The sequence below is a fragment of the Achroia grisella genome, unplaced genomic scaffold (genome assembly GCF_030625045.1).
Source record: "Achroia grisella isolate CSIRO2021 unplaced genomic scaffold, CSIRO_AGI_Agris_v1 utg4502, whole genome shotgun sequence".
In the NCBI taxonomy this organism is placed as follows: Eukaryota; Metazoa; Arthropoda; class Insecta; order Lepidoptera; family Pyralidae; genus Achroia; species Achroia grisella.
The window spans coordinates 178,122-202,229 of NW_026712863.1; the positions used below are offsets into that span (position 1 = coordinate 178,122).

At 34.3% G+C, this 24,108-nt stretch overlaps 2 protein-coding genes across 2 annotated transcripts; one reads left to right on the plus strand and one right to left on the minus strand.

Moving 5' to 3' along the window:
- Nucleotides 1–113: 113 nt before the first annotated feature.
- Nucleotides 114–5,085, minus strand: LOC131845069 (acyl-CoA Delta(11) desaturase-like). Its single transcript, XM_059194083.1, has 6 exons — nucleotides 4,975–5,085; nucleotides 4,463–4,799; nucleotides 3,846–3,976; nucleotides 2,434–2,639; nucleotides 1,100–1,285; nucleotides 114–428 (listed from the first exon to the last, which is right to left on the minus strand). Exons 1-6 carry the CDS (start codon nucleotides 5,083–5,085, stop codon nucleotides 158–160), a joined length of 1,242 nt encoding a protein of 413 aa, XP_059050066.1. The 3' UTR covers nucleotides 114–157.
- Nucleotides 5,086–7,961: 2,876 nt separating this feature from the next.
- Nucleotides 7,962–18,928, plus strand: LOC131845070 (uncharacterized). The gene is made up of 10 exons (XM_059194084.1): nucleotides 7,962–8,118; nucleotides 9,694–9,863; nucleotides 11,055–11,649; nucleotides 12,710–12,911; nucleotides 13,518–13,688; nucleotides 15,400–15,620; nucleotides 17,044–17,255; nucleotides 17,578–17,729; nucleotides 18,083–18,202; nucleotides 18,742–18,928. The coding sequence occupies exons 1-10, from the start codon at nucleotides 7,962–7,964 to the stop codon at nucleotides 18,911–18,913; spliced, it is 2,172 nt and encodes a 723-aa protein (XP_059050067.1). The 3' UTR covers nucleotides 18,914–18,928.
- The last annotated feature ends 5,180 nt before the right edge of the window (nucleotides 18,929–24,108 follow it).

Consider the following 24,108-nt stretch of genomic DNA (forward strand, 5'->3'; position numbering starts at 1 on the left):
ATTGTATAGTGTATTCTACTCGCTGTAGAAATTGGAATTCCGCTATTTTGCGGTTCATCACTGAATGTACCTATATGATTATCTTGCTCACAACCCACGCCCAACCCCATACTTCACGTTCATTCAACGAATATCATGTCTATTTATATTATTCCAATTAATTGTATTTATTTTGTATAGTTAAGCTTTCATATCTACTCCCGTCACCTCTGTTCTTTGCTACCGCGTCGATCAAAGAAGGTGACGCCACTTTTAGATCGTATGCCCAACCGATATACGCGAAAAAATCTATGATAATCGTGGTAACGTTAATAGAATAAGCTAATTCAGCAGCTTTGTAGTCCCATGGAAATGTGTGATGATAGTTGTGCCATCCTTCACCCATGGCTACAATCGATACACCTCTATTTTCTGTCGGCATGATGTTTCTGTAAAGAAAGCTGGTTATTTACACTATGTAAAAGGAATAGGACAGAACAGGAGGATTATTGTATTTCGAACTAGAGTGAAACTTATCAAAATTTAAGATTTTAGTAGTTTTTTACGTAGCACAACTATAAAAAATACAGACTAATACTGGTTAAAATAACAGAAGTATACGTTATCATGTTATTTATATTATAGTCGTATGGTGTTAAGTCTGCCATATGTAGATGCCGATAAGCATAAGATAACGTGATACAAAAAATAGAATAATTTTTAAGTTATCCTTTTTTAAATCTATGTATGACGATGACAATATAACGGACGTGATACTTCCTAATGTACTCGTATGATTATATACGACTTATTAATTGGTTAACTCTTCTGATGGAACGATAAATCATATTAATTTAATTGTTTAAGTTTTTTTTAATGTACTTAATTGGAATTTCAAAGAAACTGACGGCCCATCCGATGATAAATGATAAGAATCGCCTATATTCATTAACAGTACTAAATACATAACGTTATCATGTGACACTAGTGATACCAACCATACCTCTTATCCTATAATTTCACTACCTTGTCTCACCCTTTAAACACATGTTACCAAGAAAGCTGCTACTTCGGTATAATTCTAAATATAAACAGGAAAATGGTCTTAATGTATTCTTACTTGTCATATGGTTTGTTTCCCCATATGTGTGCAAAGCTGTTAACAGACCACGTGAAATTCAGGCTCATCATGTACCGTACGAAGATTTGTGATAAGACGGCGAATTTCCACTCCTCGTTCCAACCGTATACTGGCAATAGTGTAGGCAATACGAAACAAATGGCTATTTTAAATACATTGAAGTACCTGCAAAAAACAGCAACATTTTTAAAATAAAATACTAAAATACAAAATACGTACATAATAGTTACGATAGTAATAGTATGTAATATTATCTGTAGTAGTAGTCCGATATCGACATTCAAAACTTATTGTAACTACCCCAAGTTACAATAACGTTTGAATGTCGGCCGTTTAAACTAAGAACCTTGTAGACCACAAATATTTTTTGTTTGTAATTATCAGTATTTTGTAAATTAAGAATGAACTAATACTTGTTGCTGACCGTACCTACCTTACCTATGAAATGTTTGTATTCACCCCAAAAATGTATTTACGTAGTTCTTGAATAAAATATTCTTTTAGATGTAGGAAAATGGAATAAATTGTTTGCGATTCACTTTGGCCATCTAACCACAATAATAAACATTCGGACCCAAAGAACAATATTTAGATGAGTACCTACGAATCTACCTACATCCGGGTGCCTTTTTAGATCTATTGAAAAACTTTCTTCTACAATATCTTATTTTTTATATTTTCTGTTTAAATGTTATAAATTCAATTTTTGTAAGAAATAAATGTTTTAGTCTTTTATAAGTATAATAAACAACAACTGTATTCCTCAAAATGAATGTAACTATTTTGTTGTCAGTATTGCAGAAATAAATTACGAAATATCAAAAATAGCAATGAAATAATGCATTTCTACTAAATTTATTAATGTAAACTAAACAAATAATGTCTGTTTCAATCGTATAAGGCATTTCATTATTTCTGCCTATCCCAATGGAAATCAAGCATGACATATGAAATGCGTAAATGAGTTTGTTGTTTACTTGTTAGTTATGCTTTTGTGGTGTAACAATTTGACTGACTGTTATTATAAATTTGGCATATACGTTGTATGGAGAAATTATGGAGAAGGTGATCTATACTAATATAATAAATTCGTGTCTGTCTATGAAAACGTCACACTTTTAGCATTTGAAAGGATCTTAATGAAATTTTATTCCTTAAACATCAAAATAAGTCCTTGGTAGCAACTAGAAGAGCTAAATAGTTCTTTTGAATCCTCTCAATTATAGTCACAAATAGAAGCTCATACATTATAAACACTTAAGAAAAAAAATATTTTCCTTCTTTTCTTTCTTTCTAGTATAATAAATACTTACTTGGTATGAAATTTGACGAGGGGATCGTTTATGATATCGCTCATATCAGTCTTGCTGCCTTCGGTAATCACATCCGGGTGTTTCTTCATCATGAGCCAGCCTATGTGTGAGAAGAAGAAACCTCGACGGACATCATGTGGGTCAGCAGATGTTTCAGAAAATTTGTGGTGCACCCGGTGATCACGGACCCAATCGAAAATGGAATTCTGTAAATAAAAAAAACTTATTATTTTGCATATTTGTGTAGTTTTTTTACTCTTTGTTACACCAATTACCAACATAACAAAAAAAAAAAGTGGTGAATATACATAACTTTACACAAAAGGCGGTCTATATATATATATATATATATATATATATATATATATATATATATATATATAGAGCATCACATGACGTGACACTAGTGGCACAACACATTTGCCATTCCGACTAACATATTAGCTTCCATATTCTGTAATTTTTCACCACTTAACCGAAACACTTCTTACAAAGCAAACTGCTTGACGGTTGAAATATGTAACACAGAAGGTATATAAAAAAGGATGAAATACTATTTTGTGCATTTAATTCTTAAGTAGATAATTTCTTATAATTATCAAAATAACTATTGTTAACATTAAAGGATTGTTATTCTGAAACTTGTTATATTTACATTTTAAAAGGGAGATAGCTAATTTTCATAAAATTACTCTAATTTAATAGGGCAGATCTGGGGAGTGTATTTGACGAGGTCACATATTTTTCATTTGTTTTAAAATGGACTCTTAGCTGGTAATGTTTATAAAGTACCATGATATTATTTTTAATTAGGAATAAGGAAAACGTTAAGAACGTTCATAACTTCATATACTGTAAGATGTAAAGAAATATGCAATTCAGTATAATATGGTCTCTAGTACATATAAGGTTTTGTAAGTATATTAGCTTTTCGCCCACGCTTCGCACGGGTGTACATGTATTATATATATAAACCTTCCTCTCGAATCACTCTTTCTTTAAAAAAACCGCATCAAAATCCGTTGCGTAGTTTTAAAGATAAGCATACATAGGGACGGACCGACAGTGACAGCGACTTTGTTTTATACTATGTAATAATGAAGTGAGTGATTTACTTTATCGAGTTAGACTATATACCTAAAGTAGTTTGCGATTTCACGTATTTAAGTCGCAAAGTAACTTACTGAGTAATATGTGTTTCGCTTGAAGAATAAGATAACGGTAGTGAAATTACATGGTATGAAGGTATGATTCTATAGTCTTTCATAATGATAATGCAATGAGAAGTACCACGAGCGACACATGACGTATTGTTAATTTATTTGTATAAGCAATAGTTGCTACTTATTAAATATAGGTTGTGAGTTCGATTGCCTGTCCTGTTTTTTTTTTAATATTATAAAATTACGTACCTGTCCAGCAAGAGAATAGCAGAACAGCAATATTAGTTGTAGAGGTAATTTGGCTTTGTACGACCGATGACACCAGTAGCGATGAGCTCCAGCTGTTACACCAAAACCCGCAATTTGACCCGTCAGGAATCCTGAAAGTTATATCGAGACGTAATATAGTAATGATATATTGGGATATTACATAGTATATATAGTAGAAGTATGTAGACATTATATTTATACAGTTTTAGGTAATTGAGTATTATTTTACTTAATTGTCACGCACATAGGTTTGTAAAATCTAATCATTTGCGATAAATATTATAGTTAGAGAAAGCTTTAAATTTACAATATACATAGTGATAATCAGATGATGCACAAATTGTATAATTCCCTATAATCGACCCGGCTATATAGCGTATGTTGAAACTATAATAGGTAAGTGTATAAAATTAAAAAAAAAGTAAAAGTTCGTAAATGTTGTCTCATTTGGTTGTATATTGGTATAGGTAATACAGTGTCACCTATCCCAGCCGCCAAGCTTACGTTTTGTAAGCAATTATATAAAAGAAACAAATCTATTCTCTTTGTGATATTAGTTTGTATTATAAAATAAGTTAGGAGGTTTGTGTACTTACCAAATAACACTGATTGCCATTTAAGCTTGTTGTTATATAACATTGTGTAGCTAAACCATAGTACGGTAAAAATATGAAATGATATGATCAGTAAAGTGTTTACCCATCTTATGGGGGTTATGAATCCAGCGTGTTTTTCCCAAGTTCTTATTAATCTGACGAATTTTAGCTCATTTTTGGGTAGTAGTTGGAAATGTGCATCTTTATATTGAATTTCATTGTTATTATTTCTGTTGCAGCAGTCTTTGCTGTGATTTAGTCTGCATTGTCCACAATGAGAAGGCTTGTCTTCCTCAATTACAGATGTTTGCGTAGTTGAAAGTGGCATAATGCTTTTCTGAAAAGAAATATAAAATATCATTAACTTACTTGTTTCATTAGATATTATGATCTGCATTAATGTAACGTAAGTAAGTAGGTACTTGCGTAATTTTCAAAACATTTTCCATGAAAAATATTTATATTTATTAGGATCCCTGTATTCTGAATTTACTTCGCATTCTGGAACTCACGTTAAGGCTTATACTGTTTATATTCCATAGGAATGGCTTTAAATTAACGAACTGGTACCTAATCCTCTGCATTGTAGCTAAGTTTGCATTGTGAGAAATAAGGCATGACATCTTAGTCCTACGGAATAGCAATGAGTTATATCACGGACGTCACATGATAAGGCGATGTTCTTAGTGTTGTTTATACATATATGTGATTACCACTTACCATCAGGCGGGTCATCAGCTTGTGAGCCGTTCTCATTATATAAATAAAATCTAGTTCGTTCATTCACTCGATCTGTCACACTAGACGATTCAAATGTGGTATAGTATTAGAAGACATTTTAGAAAAGTGCAGTGTGGGTTTTTATCCAACAGTAAGATTATTTATTTCAATTAAAATACATATTATAGAAGTATACAGTATAAGTACACTATATCTACTTGTATCTATAATTATCTAGTTGTAAACAATGACATACTATCACGTACTTAGTTGCATTACATACTTAATTACGATAAACATCTACTTTTCTCTATAATGTGATACATATACGTGTGTGCATATTTACTCCATCATTCCTACTGAGAAACCACCTACCACTAAGTCCAGCTTTTATATCAAAGTATGTGTGATAGATAAAGCCTAAATAAATAAGCGCCATCGGCTTCTCACTATACGCTTTGATGCCCCTTGTAATTTTACGCGTCGTTATTCTACGCTTACAATGACTTACCCTTATTCAAAATATATCAAACATATTACGTAACCTATTTTGGTAATAATCCTATGTTAGCTGAACTTCTTTATTCTTTTCCTTTCGTAACCACTAATTTATTAATTTAGATGAAGTAGACATATTATTCTAAGTGTATTAGTAGTGTGTATTTTATAATTACAACTATATACATATATACATGTAAGTAGCATTTTTTATACGCAAAAATAAAGAAACTAAACAGTATTCTACTTATACATATACGTAGATATTATTATATTCTTTTATTACCAATTTTTAATTTATCATGTCTCATACAGTTCGGAAATTCAAACGTTGAATGATTTATGTACATTCTCTTAGTTTGAAATATTCGGTATTTGTGATACCTCTACATATGTGTCTCGATTAATGCGTTCTCAGCAATCCGCTAATGTACCTATATTATCTAATATTACGGTACATATGCACTGACGCGTAGACATGAATAAACCGCTTTACTGATGCATAACATGACTTTGATTTTTGACTATAGTATGTATATTATGTTATCTGTGGTTATAACCACAGATAGCACAATATTACATACTCTATATGTATATAAATAACGATTTAAATTATGAGACAAGTTGCAAAGTATGTTTTAACGGCCGAAATTGATCGGAATTTGGGACTTTAAAATATTTTTTTAAAGTCTCTATCTTTATCACGCAGATATATATTGTCTCATTTATTGTATGGCGTTAATCTAACTGATAGATCATCACGTATTGATATTTTGCCATCTCTGGCTATTATAAACATTTTACTATACTGTACCTACTTAAAATAATAATAATTACTTCATAATAACTCATATATTTTCAAATATCTGCGAGAATAAGAATAAAATAGCGTTGAAAGGGAAAGCATACCGAGGGAGACGGCATGTTTATGAAGATACAGTGAAATTTTGTGTAATTTTTCTGAAGGCCGTCCGTGCGTGTTTCAGTATGAAATGTACAATGGCCAATGTAATTTATAACGTTATAGTAATACACAAACATACCTATATTAATCCCAGGAATCCGCCATCCAATTATATGTATAGATTTTGTATCTATGAGGTGGACGTTGTAATTAGATTATAGGAATCGTTTTTGTTTACAAACGTTAGGTATAAGAGATTAAAACGCTTGATTATGTATTGATTATATTTTAATTTTAATAAACATTTTATAAGCGAAAATAAATTAGATAAAAATTGCAAGAATAATACATATGAAGGTGTAGTACCGTAATCACTGTATCTACATAATCTAGCGTATTAACCATAACAATACACTGTCTTTTGTACCAAAAGTTTCGGTGCTAAACAAAAGTTTATTTAAAGGAAACAATAGGAATATATCTTAAGACTATGTATAGAGCAATAATAAATACATACAGACATAATTTCCCAATTATGTAAGTGTGAATAAATATGCTGGTTGTACCTCTCCATTTAACAACAGTATCCATTCCATTTGTTACTATTAATTGAAGTAGGGTTCTCGAAATACACGTAGGTATTCTCAATAGGTTGACATGTCATATTTTGATTGGTACAATGCTTTCAGTCTGAGGTAATTAATGATTGTAACAATGTATCTTTCCGGACAGGGATGACGTAGTCTTTCATAAGTTGTATGTACGTGCATACGGTTTCATAAGCACTTATTACCTACGATTTTGTTTAGATTTATTACCTATTTCCTACTGAAGGTATGTCTGTATAATCTATTAAAAATTGATTGATGTTGTAGTAATTAGAATATAATAAGCAGAATAGATATTAAAATAAATAGTATTATTTTAATATCGATTTCAAAAATAATATCCATTAACAGGCATTTAGAATGAAATATTCAGAAGAAAATACGTTTATAATGATAAGGTTTTTTTTTCGTACAATTAAAATAATTAGAGGCTTAGATGCCTCTTTAGTTTTTAAATTATATATGGACATGAATAAGTGATAGAAGTTTAATTTTCGGGTTTAAAGATAATGAGTGCCATATTTTCTTCATAATACATAAATAATATGCTGAGTAATTTAAGAAATATTCATTTTTAATGCTACGTTATTGCTATCTTACATAATTATATATGCCGATTTGAATCTTTTTTGTTTTGCAATTCCTCAGGCTTATTCTCGTCTTAGTTCCATGCAGATTTTGTTAGGAATAATTTTTTTTTGGAATTAATTTAAATTAGATAGCTATTATAACAGTTACCCTGGACTCGCCATTTGTTAATTTTCAGATCATGAAGATTATACCATTATTCATCGTTCTGTTTGCTAGCGTTGGAATACGAGCTATCTGCCCTTATGATGCACTGGCCCCGCTCCCATATGTAGTGGATCATGCTATTTGGCGAGGATGGCATCAGACGTTCATTTACATACCTAACATCGATCGTGGTGTGACAAAAACTATATTGTAAAAGTGTGTCGTCTTAATTGTAGAAAAAAAACTTATACTGACCGACTACCACAATAATAACCGCCATAACAATCTATTACTAACAACTGCAGGATACAGACTATTCATAAGAGCCTGTTCTTATCATTATGGCCAGGCCTGCTTTTGCGATTTCTTCCCCTAACACTATCTTAGACTTATAGGAAACAGTGACAGAGACATGTCTTTTTACTGTTACTGCTGCTGTTCAATTAGTATTAAAATATAAGCTTGATTTATTTGTACAATTAAGGTCAAATTCGTATAATTAAATACAATCGTTGTTCAATAGAGTGACAGCCGAGTTTTCCTCGTGCGAAAGAAATATCTGTCCGGGTGTAAGAGTCCAAATCCAAATATCTTTAGAGGAATAAATAAATAATATAAGTTATTCAGTTATATAAATTCGAAGCTTCGAATTCGAGCTTACTTAATCTTGTACATTTGTTGTCCCTACGGACATATCGTGTGCGAAATGCTTTTGTGAGTTTTTTTAATACCGATTACAACTTTATTAAATTATCTTATTTATTGACAGTACTTAAAGTATACCTATGCGAGGTAGATACAATAATGTGCAATATATGTTAGTAAATACAAATATAAAGGAATTGTTGAATATCATAAAGTTAATTACTTACTTGAAGGTCATAGACTACCAGAAAACTGAATTTCTCCCTTTGGTGTAGAATATAATGTATATAAAAATATATAAACACCACAGAACTAGAAATAAAAAAAAGAGTAGACAATGTTAAAATGTGAAAATAATGTAAAACTGTACCGGATCGTGTCTCTCGATTCACTGCAAATCTACGTGCCTTCGGCGATTTCTGCCTTTTTACTAAACTATCCTTCGTCACGTACATACCTACTTTATGGATAAATTATTACAAATAATCACATTAAGTGAAGATATTTCACCGAACGTATTATCGGATTTTATAATTACTCATAAGTTGCATTAGTTTTGCTCTGTTATACATGCAGAAAGAAGGTCATATCAATTAATGAATCATCATTTGAAATGATATCTATGTCAAAATAATGATAATATTGACATAACATATACAGTACCAATACTGAGGTACCTTTTTGTCAAAGTTAAGGAATATGTTACGTCATATTGCAGTAGCGCTTTTGATGAGTCTTTTTGCAATTGATAAAAGTTTGTTCCGATAACAGATTCTTTTTTTGTGGAAAAAATACTTAATACACTATTTAAAACAGCTATGGGTGGAAATTTTTATTCTACCCACATACCGTTGATAATAAATATGTATCTTTGGTAATATGATAGGGGATTCGTAGACATGAAACATGAGAAGTGGCAACGCATGGTGCTATTCATGTATAGGGGACGGTTACTATTTGCCATTAAGTCGGCTGTAAGCTCGTTTGCCATTCTACTCACACAAAAAAGAGATTTAAACCAACTATATATTCTAGAATGCATTATGCAACTAGTCGATTTCATTTCGTTTAGATGGATAACAAGATAACGGTAAAAAATATACATGATATTTTTGTTTAAGGTTGTGTATGGGCAATTGTCCGACTAATGAAATGTTTGGCCGTAAACGGGGTCGCTTCTGTGGTCAATGCAATGGGAACTGTGAGGATTCAAGCGCGTATTGGTATAGTTATTCTTATGCCTCGGCTGCGGCTAAATGATACGAGCGGTCTCAATACACTAATTAAAAAGGTATTTCTTTTATCTTTGGTTATTAATTGAGAATTAATGTAAATAGATGTAAAGGGTAAGAACGACAGAAGAAAATATGGAAACTGTAACTGAAACATGATACGCATAAAAGTAATTTCTAGTTATGAATCCTGATAAGGAAGTGCCAGTAAAACAGGAGTTACTACTGTGGTGACATCAATCAATGTTCAATCAACGTTAGACAATGATGACAAATTTAAAACTAATTCTAGTTTTGCGTAGTTGCCCTCGTAATTTTACCGACATCAGAAATAAAGAGACTCCAAATTCACCTCTATTCTCATTTAATGATAATGTTCAATCGAATTCCTGATGAAAATAAACTTTGTCAAAATTTGAGATTTTGATGACACTTTTCTGAATTCTATAGGATAATTAAAAAGAAAACTTTAAAGTTTCGCATATCCATCTGGTTAGATTATTGTATTGTATATAATTAATTAATATGTAAGTAGATGTAGAAAGATGTCTTTGATTATTTAATTATAAAATAACTAAAATCTTATAATATAATATAATATTACGGAATATTATTATTAGTATTAGTTGTCAACATTATAGAGAGTATTTTATGCTCATATACAAAAATTATTGTTGAACAAAAATTGAATAATTTTTGAAGAGCAGCTAACCCATCTGGAATATAGAAATAATTGTTACTAAGCAAATAAACATGTACAAATAAACATAGTATAAATACGTAATGTATTTGGTCGGTATAGTATATTTAGCGTTGTTCAAGACCTCATGTTAATCCTGATGACTAAGGTAATTATGTTCTTACTGTCTGACCAGAATTAGTGGTGGACAAGATTATTTCCAGTCCTTGGCAAGGTATAGAATCATACCACTGATTTATTTAAAAAAAATGTTTTATTGCAATTGTTTTCACGGTTTCATTAGCTTAGAAAATATGCTGGGAAAAATGACAACTTATAACAATGACCAGCGATTGCGGGTAACGGTGGTAGGCGCCCGACACGCTGATTTATGAACCTCGATATATTACAAAACAAATTTGTTTTGTCATAACGTACGAATAATATGTTATAACTTATGTCCTTAGTGCTGTCACGGAGGATCAGGATATAATTTAATAGTGATAAGAATGTTCTGTATTTTATTTGTGCACTGAATTCTGTCATGTTTACCTCATACATTTTGTTACAGTTACATGAAAAAGAAATGAATACGGCTGCTTACGATTGGTTGATTGCTACAAGATCGGAACGGGATCTTAAATATGTCAATGAGATACTGAATGCAACATCGATTCGATTCGATCAGAATATCATAGCGGCATACCCATCTGACCGTTACCGGAAGAACGTTGACTCTCTAGGGTTATGTGATGCTAATTTCTTCTATAAAATCAATGAAGATAAATATGTTAACAGGAACCTGAGAATTTCTCACAATGAACACGATTATTACAAATGTCGATCTGGCTCACGTAATCGTTTTGAATGTATTAAAACGGAATATGAAAGAAATTACTATCGCACATCGGATAGATTTAAAAACCTTACCAGGAACCAAGTTATCAAGAAGTCAGGTAGATTAGTGCCTCTATTGCAGTCCGGTTGTGCTAACTATAATTATTCTAGAAGATTTGAGATGACGAATATAAGCAGATTTTCGTTATGGCTACAATCGAAGAAGTGTTGGAGCGTAGGCAATCGTTATGAGAAAAACGAGATGCGTTTGTACGTCGTTCAGTATTTCAAAGTCAAAATTAATTCGACACTTTATGCTCATTTTTTAGGTTTGTGTATTTTATATAATTTATATGTTGTACTATCTATTAATTGGAATATCTTATAACTTACGTCAATTAATGATATAATTTGTTTTCAATTGTTCATATAAATATAAAATAAATTGCAGCGATAGATAATGAAATAAATCTCATACACACATATTGTATGAGATTAGTTACAGTCATAATGTCATAGTCGGTATCGGATTTTTGTGAAAACAAAGTATAAATACTATTAGACACTATAGTAATCCTAATAAACCAGGACAAGTTTATTTCAATACTCTCCGTTTTCCAATAGAGCGTAGTTTGAAATGCAGAAAAAAACATTAACAAGTATAGACCGGATACGCTACAAATTAAACGGATATCCAATTTGTGAGAGACTGTAGTCCAACCTTGGAACAAACCCTATCGATTGCAAAAAAATAATCGACACCCTTTTAGTTTCGTTCGAACATATCATGTAGCACAATGCGTATCGTATAACAAAAAATGACGTCTAATTGAGAACCACCTGTTTTCAGTGGGTGGGTGGAATATCAGCTCCTTCAGATTATTGGGATTTTCCTCGATATTGCAATTAATTATAAAAATACTTTTTATTTCTCTCACAATTTTCTAACCACAAAAAAGTACGCGTTCCGACTGCCTGGGGGAAATGTAATCACTGTAGCTTATTAGGTTTTTACGAGAACATGCCAATAAAAGAATTGCTTAAACAGATTTTCTTCGTCGAGCCGGTAATCAATATAATTTACTGAACTAAAAAAAAGAGACAATTTAGCATGTGTACATGATTATGTAATATTTTCGGTATTTTTGACATCTTTTTGTGTCATTGGCAGTGAATAATATTCTAACGACACCCATGGAAAAAATAAATATCTACTAATTTATAATAAATTAAAAATATATAAGAATATACCGGGCTAAATTCTTTGTAATTTAATATGGGTGACTAACACACCCTTCTTCCTTCCTCATTAACGCGAAATTCATCCTCACCATTGTAGTATAATAAAAATGCATCAGAAATGTTTAGAAGACTATAATTCTTGTATAGGTTGTTGGAACAGAGAGCAGTCCATGTCCGCAGTTGAAGTTCCTTACCCAGTGGAAGCTCGTAATTTTCTCGGCGAGGAGTTGAAGGTGGGCAGGTGTAACTCGACCGGAGACGGGTCGTCTTCCTTGGAAGATGATGAACCATCAGCGCCAGCTTTACTAGACGATGTACTACATTTCCTTACGTATCGTCTCAATTCTACGTAAGTTGTAGAAATATATGTTACTAGCTGTGCGCACTGTTTCATCGTCGTGAAATTTATAGCCTATGTAATGTTCTGAAGTATAATCTAGATTATTATAAAGTTTCACTAAAATCCATTCAGTTACGTGTGTTTGAAGGAGTAACAATCATATCATATCCATCCACACTCACAAACTTCCGCGTTTATAATTTTAATTGAGATTAATTTTTAACAATTATAAAAATTTCGTTATTACATAATAATTAGTTCCTAGTTAAATTTATAATTATTAACATTCAGCCAGCCTATCCTGGAAATTAATTACGATCTAATGACATTGGTTTAGAAATATAAGGTTATTAATTACATATTTCAAGATCAAGAAATAAAATAACTAACGGACATTCATCATCATAATTTTATTCTATTCTAGAAAAGACTAAAATAAATCCTATTGAACATAGTTATTTAGGACACATATATTAGGAATTTCATTTCACTATAACTATTTGATATTTTTTGTCTTTATCAACTGTTTAACCTTCATCCACAATCAAATTTGTTAACAGAATATTACTCAAAACTCGTATGCTATGTAATATATGTGTTTTTTATGGGAAACAGGTCGCGGAGTCGGTACTACAGTAAGCTCGGGCTCCGTACTTATGAAGGCACATGGACTGGACTTCTGGGTGCTCTTCTGGACCACTCCGTCGATATCGCCCTGGAGCCCGTCACTGCTGATGCGCCAAGACACCAGGATATGGATTTCATATTTCCTATAGCGGAGACAATGTAAGTTTTGTATTTTCTTTTTTAAAAATGGAATTACATGGATTTGGGCTCAGTGTCAAGTTTAAATATTCAAGTCAATATTGTCTCTTGTAAATTGTATCGGATTTCTATTTTGATTTGTGTTCAAATATTTATTAGTTGGATTATTATAATTCATGGATTTCAATATGAGTAATAGGCAACCCAATCAGGTAGTTTAACTTATTCCGACTTGTTGAGCTATCATTGTCTTATTTAAAGACCTTATTTAAAACCTTAAAGAAATATTTACAGTATAGTATCTAAGATTATTGCCAAAGTACATGACATAGGCAGACAAGGCGGTGAACTTTGTTCTATAAAATGTAGTGATCTAGTAATATATTAATTGGCATCTCGCCAAATTTATGTGGGTCTACTGACAAAGAACCTTATCGTAATTTATTGATCATATTCATAATAAAATTCCGCTCAAACTGGCATTAAAGTCAGTTCTCAGCTTATGTAAACAATTATTTTACGTATACCTACCAACAGGCAGCCAATACAGTACGGATATGCATTTTATAAAGTAAAAATCAGAATGGTTGTAGGTATTGTCTATACATAATAGGTTGTCAATTATCTAAAATCTTACTTAACTGCTCTGCATTAATTCAGAATATAAAGCTATAATAATAAGAAACCTGGACAGTTGACACTGCGATCGTATTACACGGTAATATTCTATAGGTATAGTTCCGTATTATCCAATGGGCAGTTGACACATTATTTGTCAACACCAAAAAAAAAAAGAGGACCACGGTATGCAATACATTCGCATCAATGCTCATTGGTGATAGAAATTTCACATAATTTTAAAATTCGCCTCGCTCTGCTTCCTCCACGCGTTCGGCACAGATAAGTACGTGTCCACCTTGCTATTAACATCACACGTAGGTATTTACTTTGAACAGAAAGTACTTTTATCATAGTTTGTATTATTTTTTCATCTTCCTTAAGCTCTCTGAAAGGCCTTTTCTTTTGCGGCCTATATATAGTTAGTCAAAAAGGGTACCTACATATATCAAAATAAAAGTGATAGTACCCACTCATGAAACTAAACAAATTTTCCCAAGACGTAAGGTGGAAACTGTAAATTATTTTTAAAAACCTGGCGGTTATAAGAATAATCTTTACATATAAAATAATGTTGTTTTAAACTAAGTAACGAATTTAAATACTATGTTAATTGATAAGGTTATTCAAGTGCTAGGTTTATATATGTATAAAAATATATCCAAATTGTAGTTTCTGAAAAGCATATTTTTTTTTAAATGTATCATTACAGGCTAGGCTAGGCAGATCGCTACTTTAATATAAAATTAAAAATAATTTAAATATTTCCACATTGTTTGTTTGTAATATGGTTCAGTAGACTATTTTATTTTGATTTTAGGTTGGTATAATAATACTTATACTATAATAACAGTTAAGATATATAACTGTTATAAATATTTACGGTTTAATTTTAGTAATCTTTTACATTAGATATGTACTATTATCGTAAATGCTCTTGCAGCAAAAAAGTCAGATTATTAATGATTGTCATTCTCTTATTATGCAAAATCTTTTCTTAGTGGCAATGCTGGTGAGTTTGGTTCATGATGACGGTGATAAATGAGAGTCAAAGCCAGAAGCTTCATTTACGAGTACCTTTGTTGCAAATTTTTTCAACTATATATGTTTACAGGTGCAATATTTATATACGGCAACAGGAGACATCCACTGTTAGAGATATATTTCTCGCTCCGTTTAGTGCCCGGCTTGTGGTTTGTGTTGTGGCAGTGGCCTTGGTAGCTTCTTTAGCTGTTGTGTTGATTAGTAAAGTTGCACCATCTGTTCGCAATAGAGAGCGCCCTATGGGTTACACTGAGGCTTTGATTTGGTCTACAGGAATTCTTTGTCAACAAGGTAGGTAGTAAAGTAAGTAAGTAATCGTAGTAAAGTAGTGCTTAGTGTCAAATAACTTTAAACAAACTAGAAATTTAAGTAATGTTTATTTTGGGGGTATAGTGATATTGGACCCTAAATTTTTACTCTTATCTTATAATTGTTCTCCTCTCATTAAGAGCTGCCCAATTACGACGTAAAGTTGGACAATTTAAAAATAAAAAATCTTCCTCATATTTTCCACGTCTTTGCAACATGTTTCATTACAGCTCAGCTCCTAGTCGTAGTGTGATGTCACATAGCCTGCATAGTCTTGCGCGGTCATAGTCTTAATGAGCTATCGAACACTATAAAAAAATTCTAAATCGAATAAGTACTACTGGAGATTAATCTGAACATACACACTCATAAACTTTATTCTATTAGTAAAGATGTGAGGACTTATAATGCTTGTATTAATTTAGTTTCAAAATCCCTAATAATGTCCACGGAAAACAAGTCCAAACCGTATGTCGGATGATATATTCTGTATTTTACTTATAAAAATTAACTATTTTTTTATTTTGCGGCAACTCACCACGTTACTTCAATAAGAAAAAATTACCCGTTCGATGAAGCATGTAACGTGAATGAGAAATACTGATGGGGAATTGATGGGTCGAAATGTGATAGAAAAGAGTGTTTTTAATATTATTCTCAGTATGTACAGGAACGATGCCAAATAAGGGGAAATACATATTGTAAGTAATATTAATTTCACAGTGGTATTTCGTAAACGAAATTTCAATGTCTAAAAATGAAGAGAATATTAGAAATACAGGAGTTGTATTTATATTTATTTTAAATATTATTTTTAATACACATGATTTAATTTTTTAGACTATTAAAATAAATGATAAGCCATCTGCAAGAAACTATGTAGTAGGCAGGTAATAAAAAGCATAATTAATAAATGTATCAATAAAAGCATAAAAATATTTTGTTTTCGTTGCAGACAGTAGATTTATTATTAATGTTTTGATTTGTTTTTTTTTATGTTTTTGGAATACAAAAAATGCCGCCACCTGATGGTAAGTGGTAACCACCGCCTATATACCTGCGATGCCTAATGTCTTTTATCTTGTAATTCCACTGCTTTATTTTACAATTCAAAACATAGGTTACAAAGTAAGCTTAGCGGTTGGTGCCTACGAAAATGACTTTTACAAAGTTTAACTCGGTAAATGAGTATCAAATGTCAAATGAATCACACTAACGAATGGATCCAGATTTTTTTAAGTAATTCTCATTTTTAATGGTTTATTTAAATTATCAGGCCATATAATTAAAACAAGCATCCAATTAGTGATACTATTAGCTTAACAAAGTGGTTCCCGCTCTTCATCAGATGGGCTATCAGCATGTTTGTCATTACAATTTTATAAGTATACAAATAAATTTGAAGGTGGAAACTGGACTCCTCCAAACCCCGCATCGAGTATATTGCTAATAGTGTGCTTGCTGTTTGCTGTGGTGACATACAACGCGTATGCCGCGTTTATCACTTCAGTGTTATCGGTGCGAGTGGCCAGTGTCGATACTGTGGCGGCAGTACTCCATTCTCCTAACTTCAAGATCGGGTACATCAGGAACGGAGCCGATCAGATGTATCTAATGGTAATAATTGTGGTATCAATTGAAATTACTGCTAAAGACTTCTATTATACTACTTGAGATGATAGGCATAGACGTACGTATCGCTATAATATTATGTTATCTGTGCTATTACTATTGTATAAACAAATATATACATATATAAATATAGGACGGTAATATTAACTATATATCCGATGACATTATTAATACGATGAAATATTTTATCTTAATATTATTATTACTTCACGTAAGCACCTACCGTTTTACGGTAGTAGATAGTGGTCGTGACATGGGTTTTGTATACTCGTATTGCGATAATAATCAAGCATATTTTTGTTTCTAGTCTACAAAAGATTCACAACTAAACGCATTCTATATTCGAGGATATTCGGACGCTGAGAATTTAGTTTCATCGGCCGAGGAAGGGTTAGCTCGCGCGGCGAAGCAGGACTACGCGTTTTTTGGCGGTCAGAGAGCAGCTCGTTCCACTTTAAGGTTAACTGGCTTGCGATTATAGAACCCTTTGTGCTTGACTAAGCATAAATATATTTAATGCATGAGACGTGAAGTATACAATACATTTATTTTATAGACTGCATGCCTTTCACATCCCTTATTTACTGGCTGGCTCCAATGATTGCCAGTTCGAATCTGGGCGATGACAATCATCTTATTGTCTTTTAATATTTCCGATCGATTCTTCTGTTGCAGAAATACTAATAACAAATCGATATTGCGTTCGACAATAGTTTATAACATCTTTGACTACCTCATCTGGGATTACAGTTGTGATGCTATACATACATTACATCTATAGAATAAAAATAAAGAATTAAGTATTATGACAGGTCTTTGAGCCAAGCGCGCGGACGGTGCGCGGTACGAGAGTTACCAGTGCATTCGACGCGTGCTCAGTTGGCGTTCCCTCTGCCACGTCGATCACCATACGCTAGACCCACACTAATAAGGTAACCCAATCCTGCTTTTATTAAAATATAGTGCCAAAAGAGTCCTAACTTTGTTATGGAATCATGATTAATGACTGCATGGCTTTGAACCAAATTACATACGTAAATAGTTCACTTCTTAAATTAATAGACACTATGTACATAGGATATTTTATACTATTTTAATGTTCATTTATGCTATCAAAGAGAATGGTAATTAATTTAAGATTTTTATAAAAACCTCTCGATTAAAAAAAATAGATGGGACCCATGTGGTTAATTGTGTGATTAAAGGGAAGAATCGTGAAAATCCATTTTGTATTGACGAAATTATCTTTTTCTTATTCCATACGTCTAGAGTGGCCGCTTGTTGACCGTTGTGATGAAAGACATTTAAAAACGCGACAGTTTGGTACAGTTGCATCATCATCTCGGGTCTTTTCCACCCTCCGATAAGAGTGTATGGCTGCTGGCTTGTAACCGCAGCTGACCTTTTAACTAACGGACTAAGCTTACATTCTTTTGTTTTCATAAATAAAGTTAAGCAAAGTTAGTGATAGTTTGTTGCAGTTGCGTAGTAACGGTGCCCTAGCGCGACTGGAGTCGGCGCTTGTGCCGTCCATGCCGGAGTGCGACCCGCCTGCTGGATTTGCATCTGCCAGAGCTACTGATGTACGCTCTGCACTTTTACTCATCGTGTCTGGACTTATGGCTGCTACACTATTAGGCTAGTATCTGGTTACTATACATGGACCATATCGTTGGTTTACGTAGACTTTGAAAAAGTCGTTTTTACAAGTACGTCTGTCGCACATATTTTAGACGCCAAGCAGCTTGGTCTATAAGCTGTATTGAAGGGTGAGAGATGGCAGTGAAATTTTAGAATAAGGAAGCTTGTACCTCGGTTGCCATTTACCATTATGTGGGCTGCTAGCTTGTTTGTATTAAAAGGACGTAAAATCAAATTAAAAAAAGTGTAAATTTACACCCACTTACCCCCCAGTTTAATTATAGTTGTCCCTTTTTTATAGTTGATATGTAATCATCTATAACAAAGCAAATTAATCTGATTTAACAGTGACTACTGTGATAACAGTCGTGAATAATGTTATTTTCTATAATACCTATTTTTACTTTAAATTAAAAGCTTAATGAAGTTCTGTAACGTCAAGATATACAATGAATAGAATATTAATTCATAAGTATAATAGAGCTTATCAAGAATTCATAATAGAAGATTAAAAAACTAGAATTAGGATTATAATTTTAGATTTTTATATGATTTTACGAGTAACTTGGCACAAACTAACATCTACTAAATGTTTCTACTTTCAAAGTAAGTTAAATACTCCTGTAATAATATAATACAGGAGTAAATACTCCTATATAATAGAATTAGCCTGGAATTTAGTATAGGTACCTAAATATTATATTTTGGAGATTATAATTTGTCTACATCTAGATCTCAGGAAGAAATATCATCATCATCATCATCGCAGCCCGGAAGACGTCCACTGCTGGACATAGGCCTCCCCCAAAGATCTCCACGACGATCGGTCCTGCGCTGCTCGCATCCAATGCCTTCCAACGATCTTGACCAGATCGTCGGTAATGTTTGCTGAAGGCCTTCCCACGCTGCTTATAATTCTTCCGGTCCGTGGTCGCCACTCGAGGACTTTACTGCCCCAACGGCCATCTGTCCTACGAGCTATGTGCCCTGCCCATTGCCACTTCAAAGTCGCAATTCTTCGGGCTATGTCGGTCACTCTGGTTCTTCTGCGGATCTCCTCATTTCTGATTCGATCACGCAGAGAAACTCCGAGCATAGCCCTCTCCATTGTCCTCTGAGTGACTCTGAGCTTGTTGATGGGGCCCATAGTTAGCGACCACGTCTCTGTTCCGTAAGTCATCACTGGCAACACACATTGATCGTAAACCTTCGTCTTGAGACACTGCGGAAATTTGGACGAAAAGATATATCGGAGCTTCCCGAACGCTGCCCATCCGAGTTGGATTCGACGATTGACCTCTTTCTCGAAATTGGATCTACCTAGCTGGATAGTTTGCCTTAAGTATACGTAGTGATCGACAATTTCGAGTGTAGAATCTCCGATTGTTACGGGAGCAGGTACGACATGGACGTTTGACATAATTTTCGTCTTGTCCATGTTCATTTTAAGACCTTATGAGACTACTCCTTGTGAGACTCTAATGAGGTCTTCGAGAATTTTGCTAAGGTCTTCCAGGGTCTCAGCCATGACCACGATATCGTCGGCAAATCGAAGGTGATTGATGTACTCGCCGTTAATGTTGATGCCCAGCCCGCTCCAGTCCAGAAGCTTGAAGACATCTTCCAACGCAGCGGTAAACAGCTTTGGCGATATGACATCGCCTTGTCTGACACCTCGCTGCAGTTGGATAGGCTTCGAATTCTGGTCGTGGAGGCGAACTGACATAGTGGCGTTTTCATACAAACATTTCAACGCTTCGATATATCGATAGTCAATTTGGCACCGCTGGAGAGACTGTAGCACAGCTCACGTCTCGATCGAATCAAAGGCTTTTTCATAGTCCACAAACGCCAAGCAAAGTGGCAGGTTGTATTCTTCGGTCTTCTGAATTACCTGCCGCAGCGTATGAATGTGGTCTATGGTACTGAAGCCTTTTCGGAATCCGGCTTGTTCGGAAGGCTGGAAGTCGTCAAACCTGCGCGCGAGACGATTCGTGATGACTCTCGAAAACAACTTATAAACATGCCTCAGCAGTGTTACGGGTCTGAAATTCTTCAGAAGCGATTTGTCTCCCTTCTTGAAGAACAGAACCACCACACCCCTTTGCCATGCTTGAGGCGTTTTGCCCTCGAGGATGACGGAGTTGAATAGCTTCTGGAGGATTCGTAGAACAGGTCTACCTCCAGCCCTCAGAAGCTCAGCAGTAACTCCATCATCGCCCGGCGCCTTGTTGTTTTTAAGTTGTTTAAGAGCCATACCAATCTCGTACAGGCTGACGTCCGGGATATCTTCAAATATATATATATGTCGGGTTAATTTGGCTCTAGGGTCTTTCGCCGTGTTGTTAACAGGTGCCCGTGTTGTCGTGTATAACTGTCCATAGAACTTCTCAATTTCCCTCAAAAGTTCGGGTTTAGACGAAACGATCCTGCCGTCATCCGTCTTAAGTTGCGTCAGCTGGCTCTGTCCGGCAGCCAGATCCCTGTTAAAGACTTTTGAGCCCTTGTTTCTCTCAATAGCCTCCTTTACACAATTTGTGTTAAAGTGGCGTAAGTCACGAGTCGATTCTTCTGTTGCAGGACTTAGAGATCTGCCTGCTAAGTTGCCGATACTGAGAAGCGTCAGTCGGAGACTGCAGGACCATACTTCGCCTTTCATCCATCAATTTGAGGGTAGAGATAGATATTTTTCCGGTTCTTTCTGCGCGGCGGGTTTTGAAGTGCTATATACCCAGCCGCACGGACAGTTTCCACGCGCCTGTTGTTGTAATCGTCCACGTCAACGCAGTCACCAAGGCTTTCGAAACGGTTTTGCAATTCTAGCTGAAAGCTTTCGGGGTTTTGTATCTGTATAGGTGTAGGGCGGAGCGTAGATTTCATCAGTCGGGATCGTTCGAGTTTCAGATTCAGATTCAATGTGCCTCTTACAATCCGGTGATCACTTCCAATTTTGACGGCATTGATCACAGAGACATCATTGAAAATCTGTCTTCTCGTTGACAAGATGAAATCTATCTCGTTTTTTGTGGCACCATCGGGACTAATCCACGTCCATTTCCGGTGTTCCGGCTTCCTGAAGAAGGAGTTCATCATAAAGAGGTTCTCCTTCTCCATGAAGTCGGCCAGCATTTGACCTCGGAAGTTCCGATCACCGATACCAAATTGCCCCACTCTCAGCTCATCACCGCTTCGTTTGCCCAATTTTGCGTTAAAGTCCCCCATGATAACGTTATAATGAGTCTTTGTACTATGTATGGCTCTGGAGATATCCTCATACATAGCCTCAACCTCATCGTCGGAGTGCGTCGAAGTTGGAGCGTACACTTGGATGACCTTCAATGAATACCGTTTGGTAATTCTGAGTATCAGGTACGCTACCCTAGTCGACACGCTCTCGACCTTGATAACATTATTCACAAGGGACTTGTGGACGAGGAACCCGACACCGCCTTGGGACAGTTGATCGCCCTCCCGGAAGTAAAGCAGATTGCCCGATTTCAGGACTATCGAGTCCTCCCCCTTCCTTCGGACTTCAGATAATCCCACGACATGCCAGTGCAATCTGCTCAACTCTTCCTCCAGTTCAATTAACTTTTCGTCGGTCCGCAGTGTTTGAACGTTGTATGTTGCCAGGGCCAGTGGTCGTCGTTTGTGGTAGCCTGGTCTTACCCGGAGATTCTTCGCACCCCCTGCCCCGCCGTTTCCATGACCGCTACCATGATCAAGACTAGCGGGGCCGCCAGGGACTGGGGGCCGGGGCCTTGGGTGCAAATTCATTTGGGGGGATATTGCCATAATCGCCACGCTTGGCATGCGGGTTGGCGATCGCAGTATGATGGACTCAGTAGGACGCTGCTACCCGTCCACTGGTCGATGAATCCCTTAGTCGCCTTTTACGACACCCACGGGAAGAGAGGGGGTGGTGCTATTCTTACAGCGACACCACACGCTCAGCGACACCACACGCTCTAGGAGGAAATATATCTTAATGATATAATAACTCAAAACGATTTGCAAAAAAACCTTGTTAATTCAAGACAAGACAATAATAATATAATTTCTGTTTTATAAATCTATTGGGACTACGTATAATTTGTAGTTTTAGTGTATGAAATCTTGATTTTATATTGTTAAATTAGAAATGTATACTGTGGTATAGCTTATAATATCTCCGTGAAAATGTTGTTAGACGACGTAACTTTTAAATTAAACTATGTCTTCAAAATTAGCATTTAGGTAGTTTTGTTTTTGAGTAGTCGACATAATAAGAATCTACCTACTTAATTATGATAATTCTATTTTGTATTCCGTCTAAAATGTTATGTGCATACTAAGTTGACTTCAGACTATCGTATAACTATATATGTGGTTTTGTATGATAATAACATGTGGAATAGTATAGTATAAGCACAATTATTTTAAATAATGCATCTCTATGCTGTAACACGCGATCAATCTTGATAGGTTAATTTGAACCTCCAGTACCTACATCTTTCCAGTTTAGTTTTATAGAAATGTTACACTTGCAAATAAACTACTTTATAGTCAATTGGTAGAAAAAATAATTGGGTCTAGTAGTAGAACGCATTTTTTGGATCTTCTTCTTTGGATCAAATTGCTAGTTAAAGTTCAACTTGAAGGAGGTCAATGTGTCGCATTGTATGTCAATTAGCAGTGAAATAACAATGAAAAAGTGATTCTGTAGTGATAAATTATTTAGGGAAATCAGGTCGTCATTCTAATGGAGTCTCGCTGACAAACAAATGCTTTTAGGACGCAGACAGTGTTTAAATCAGTGGATAATTAATTAATCCTCATGTTAATACTCCTATTAAAGATCGAACGATATTGTGTAATTACTTGTAGTTTTAAATTATTAATGTATTCAAGAAGTAATAAGTGGACTATGGATTAAAACAAAACTATAATAATAACGCAGGCAATCCCAACCAATGCAGTGCTTGTATGGTATATGTTTATTTATGTGGTACTAGGCAAATCACAGAAATACTTCCATTTTTTTAAAACACTCAATTCAATTCGAACGATCATACACATGAATGCTACTTTTTCCGTCATGTTGACCACTGTGGTCGTCGGAATATATAATTATAAAGGAGATACGTAAAGTAAACAACACTGAAAGAAGAGGGTTTAGGGGAAACATTTCCTTGTGTGCATGTTATTTATAGTAAAC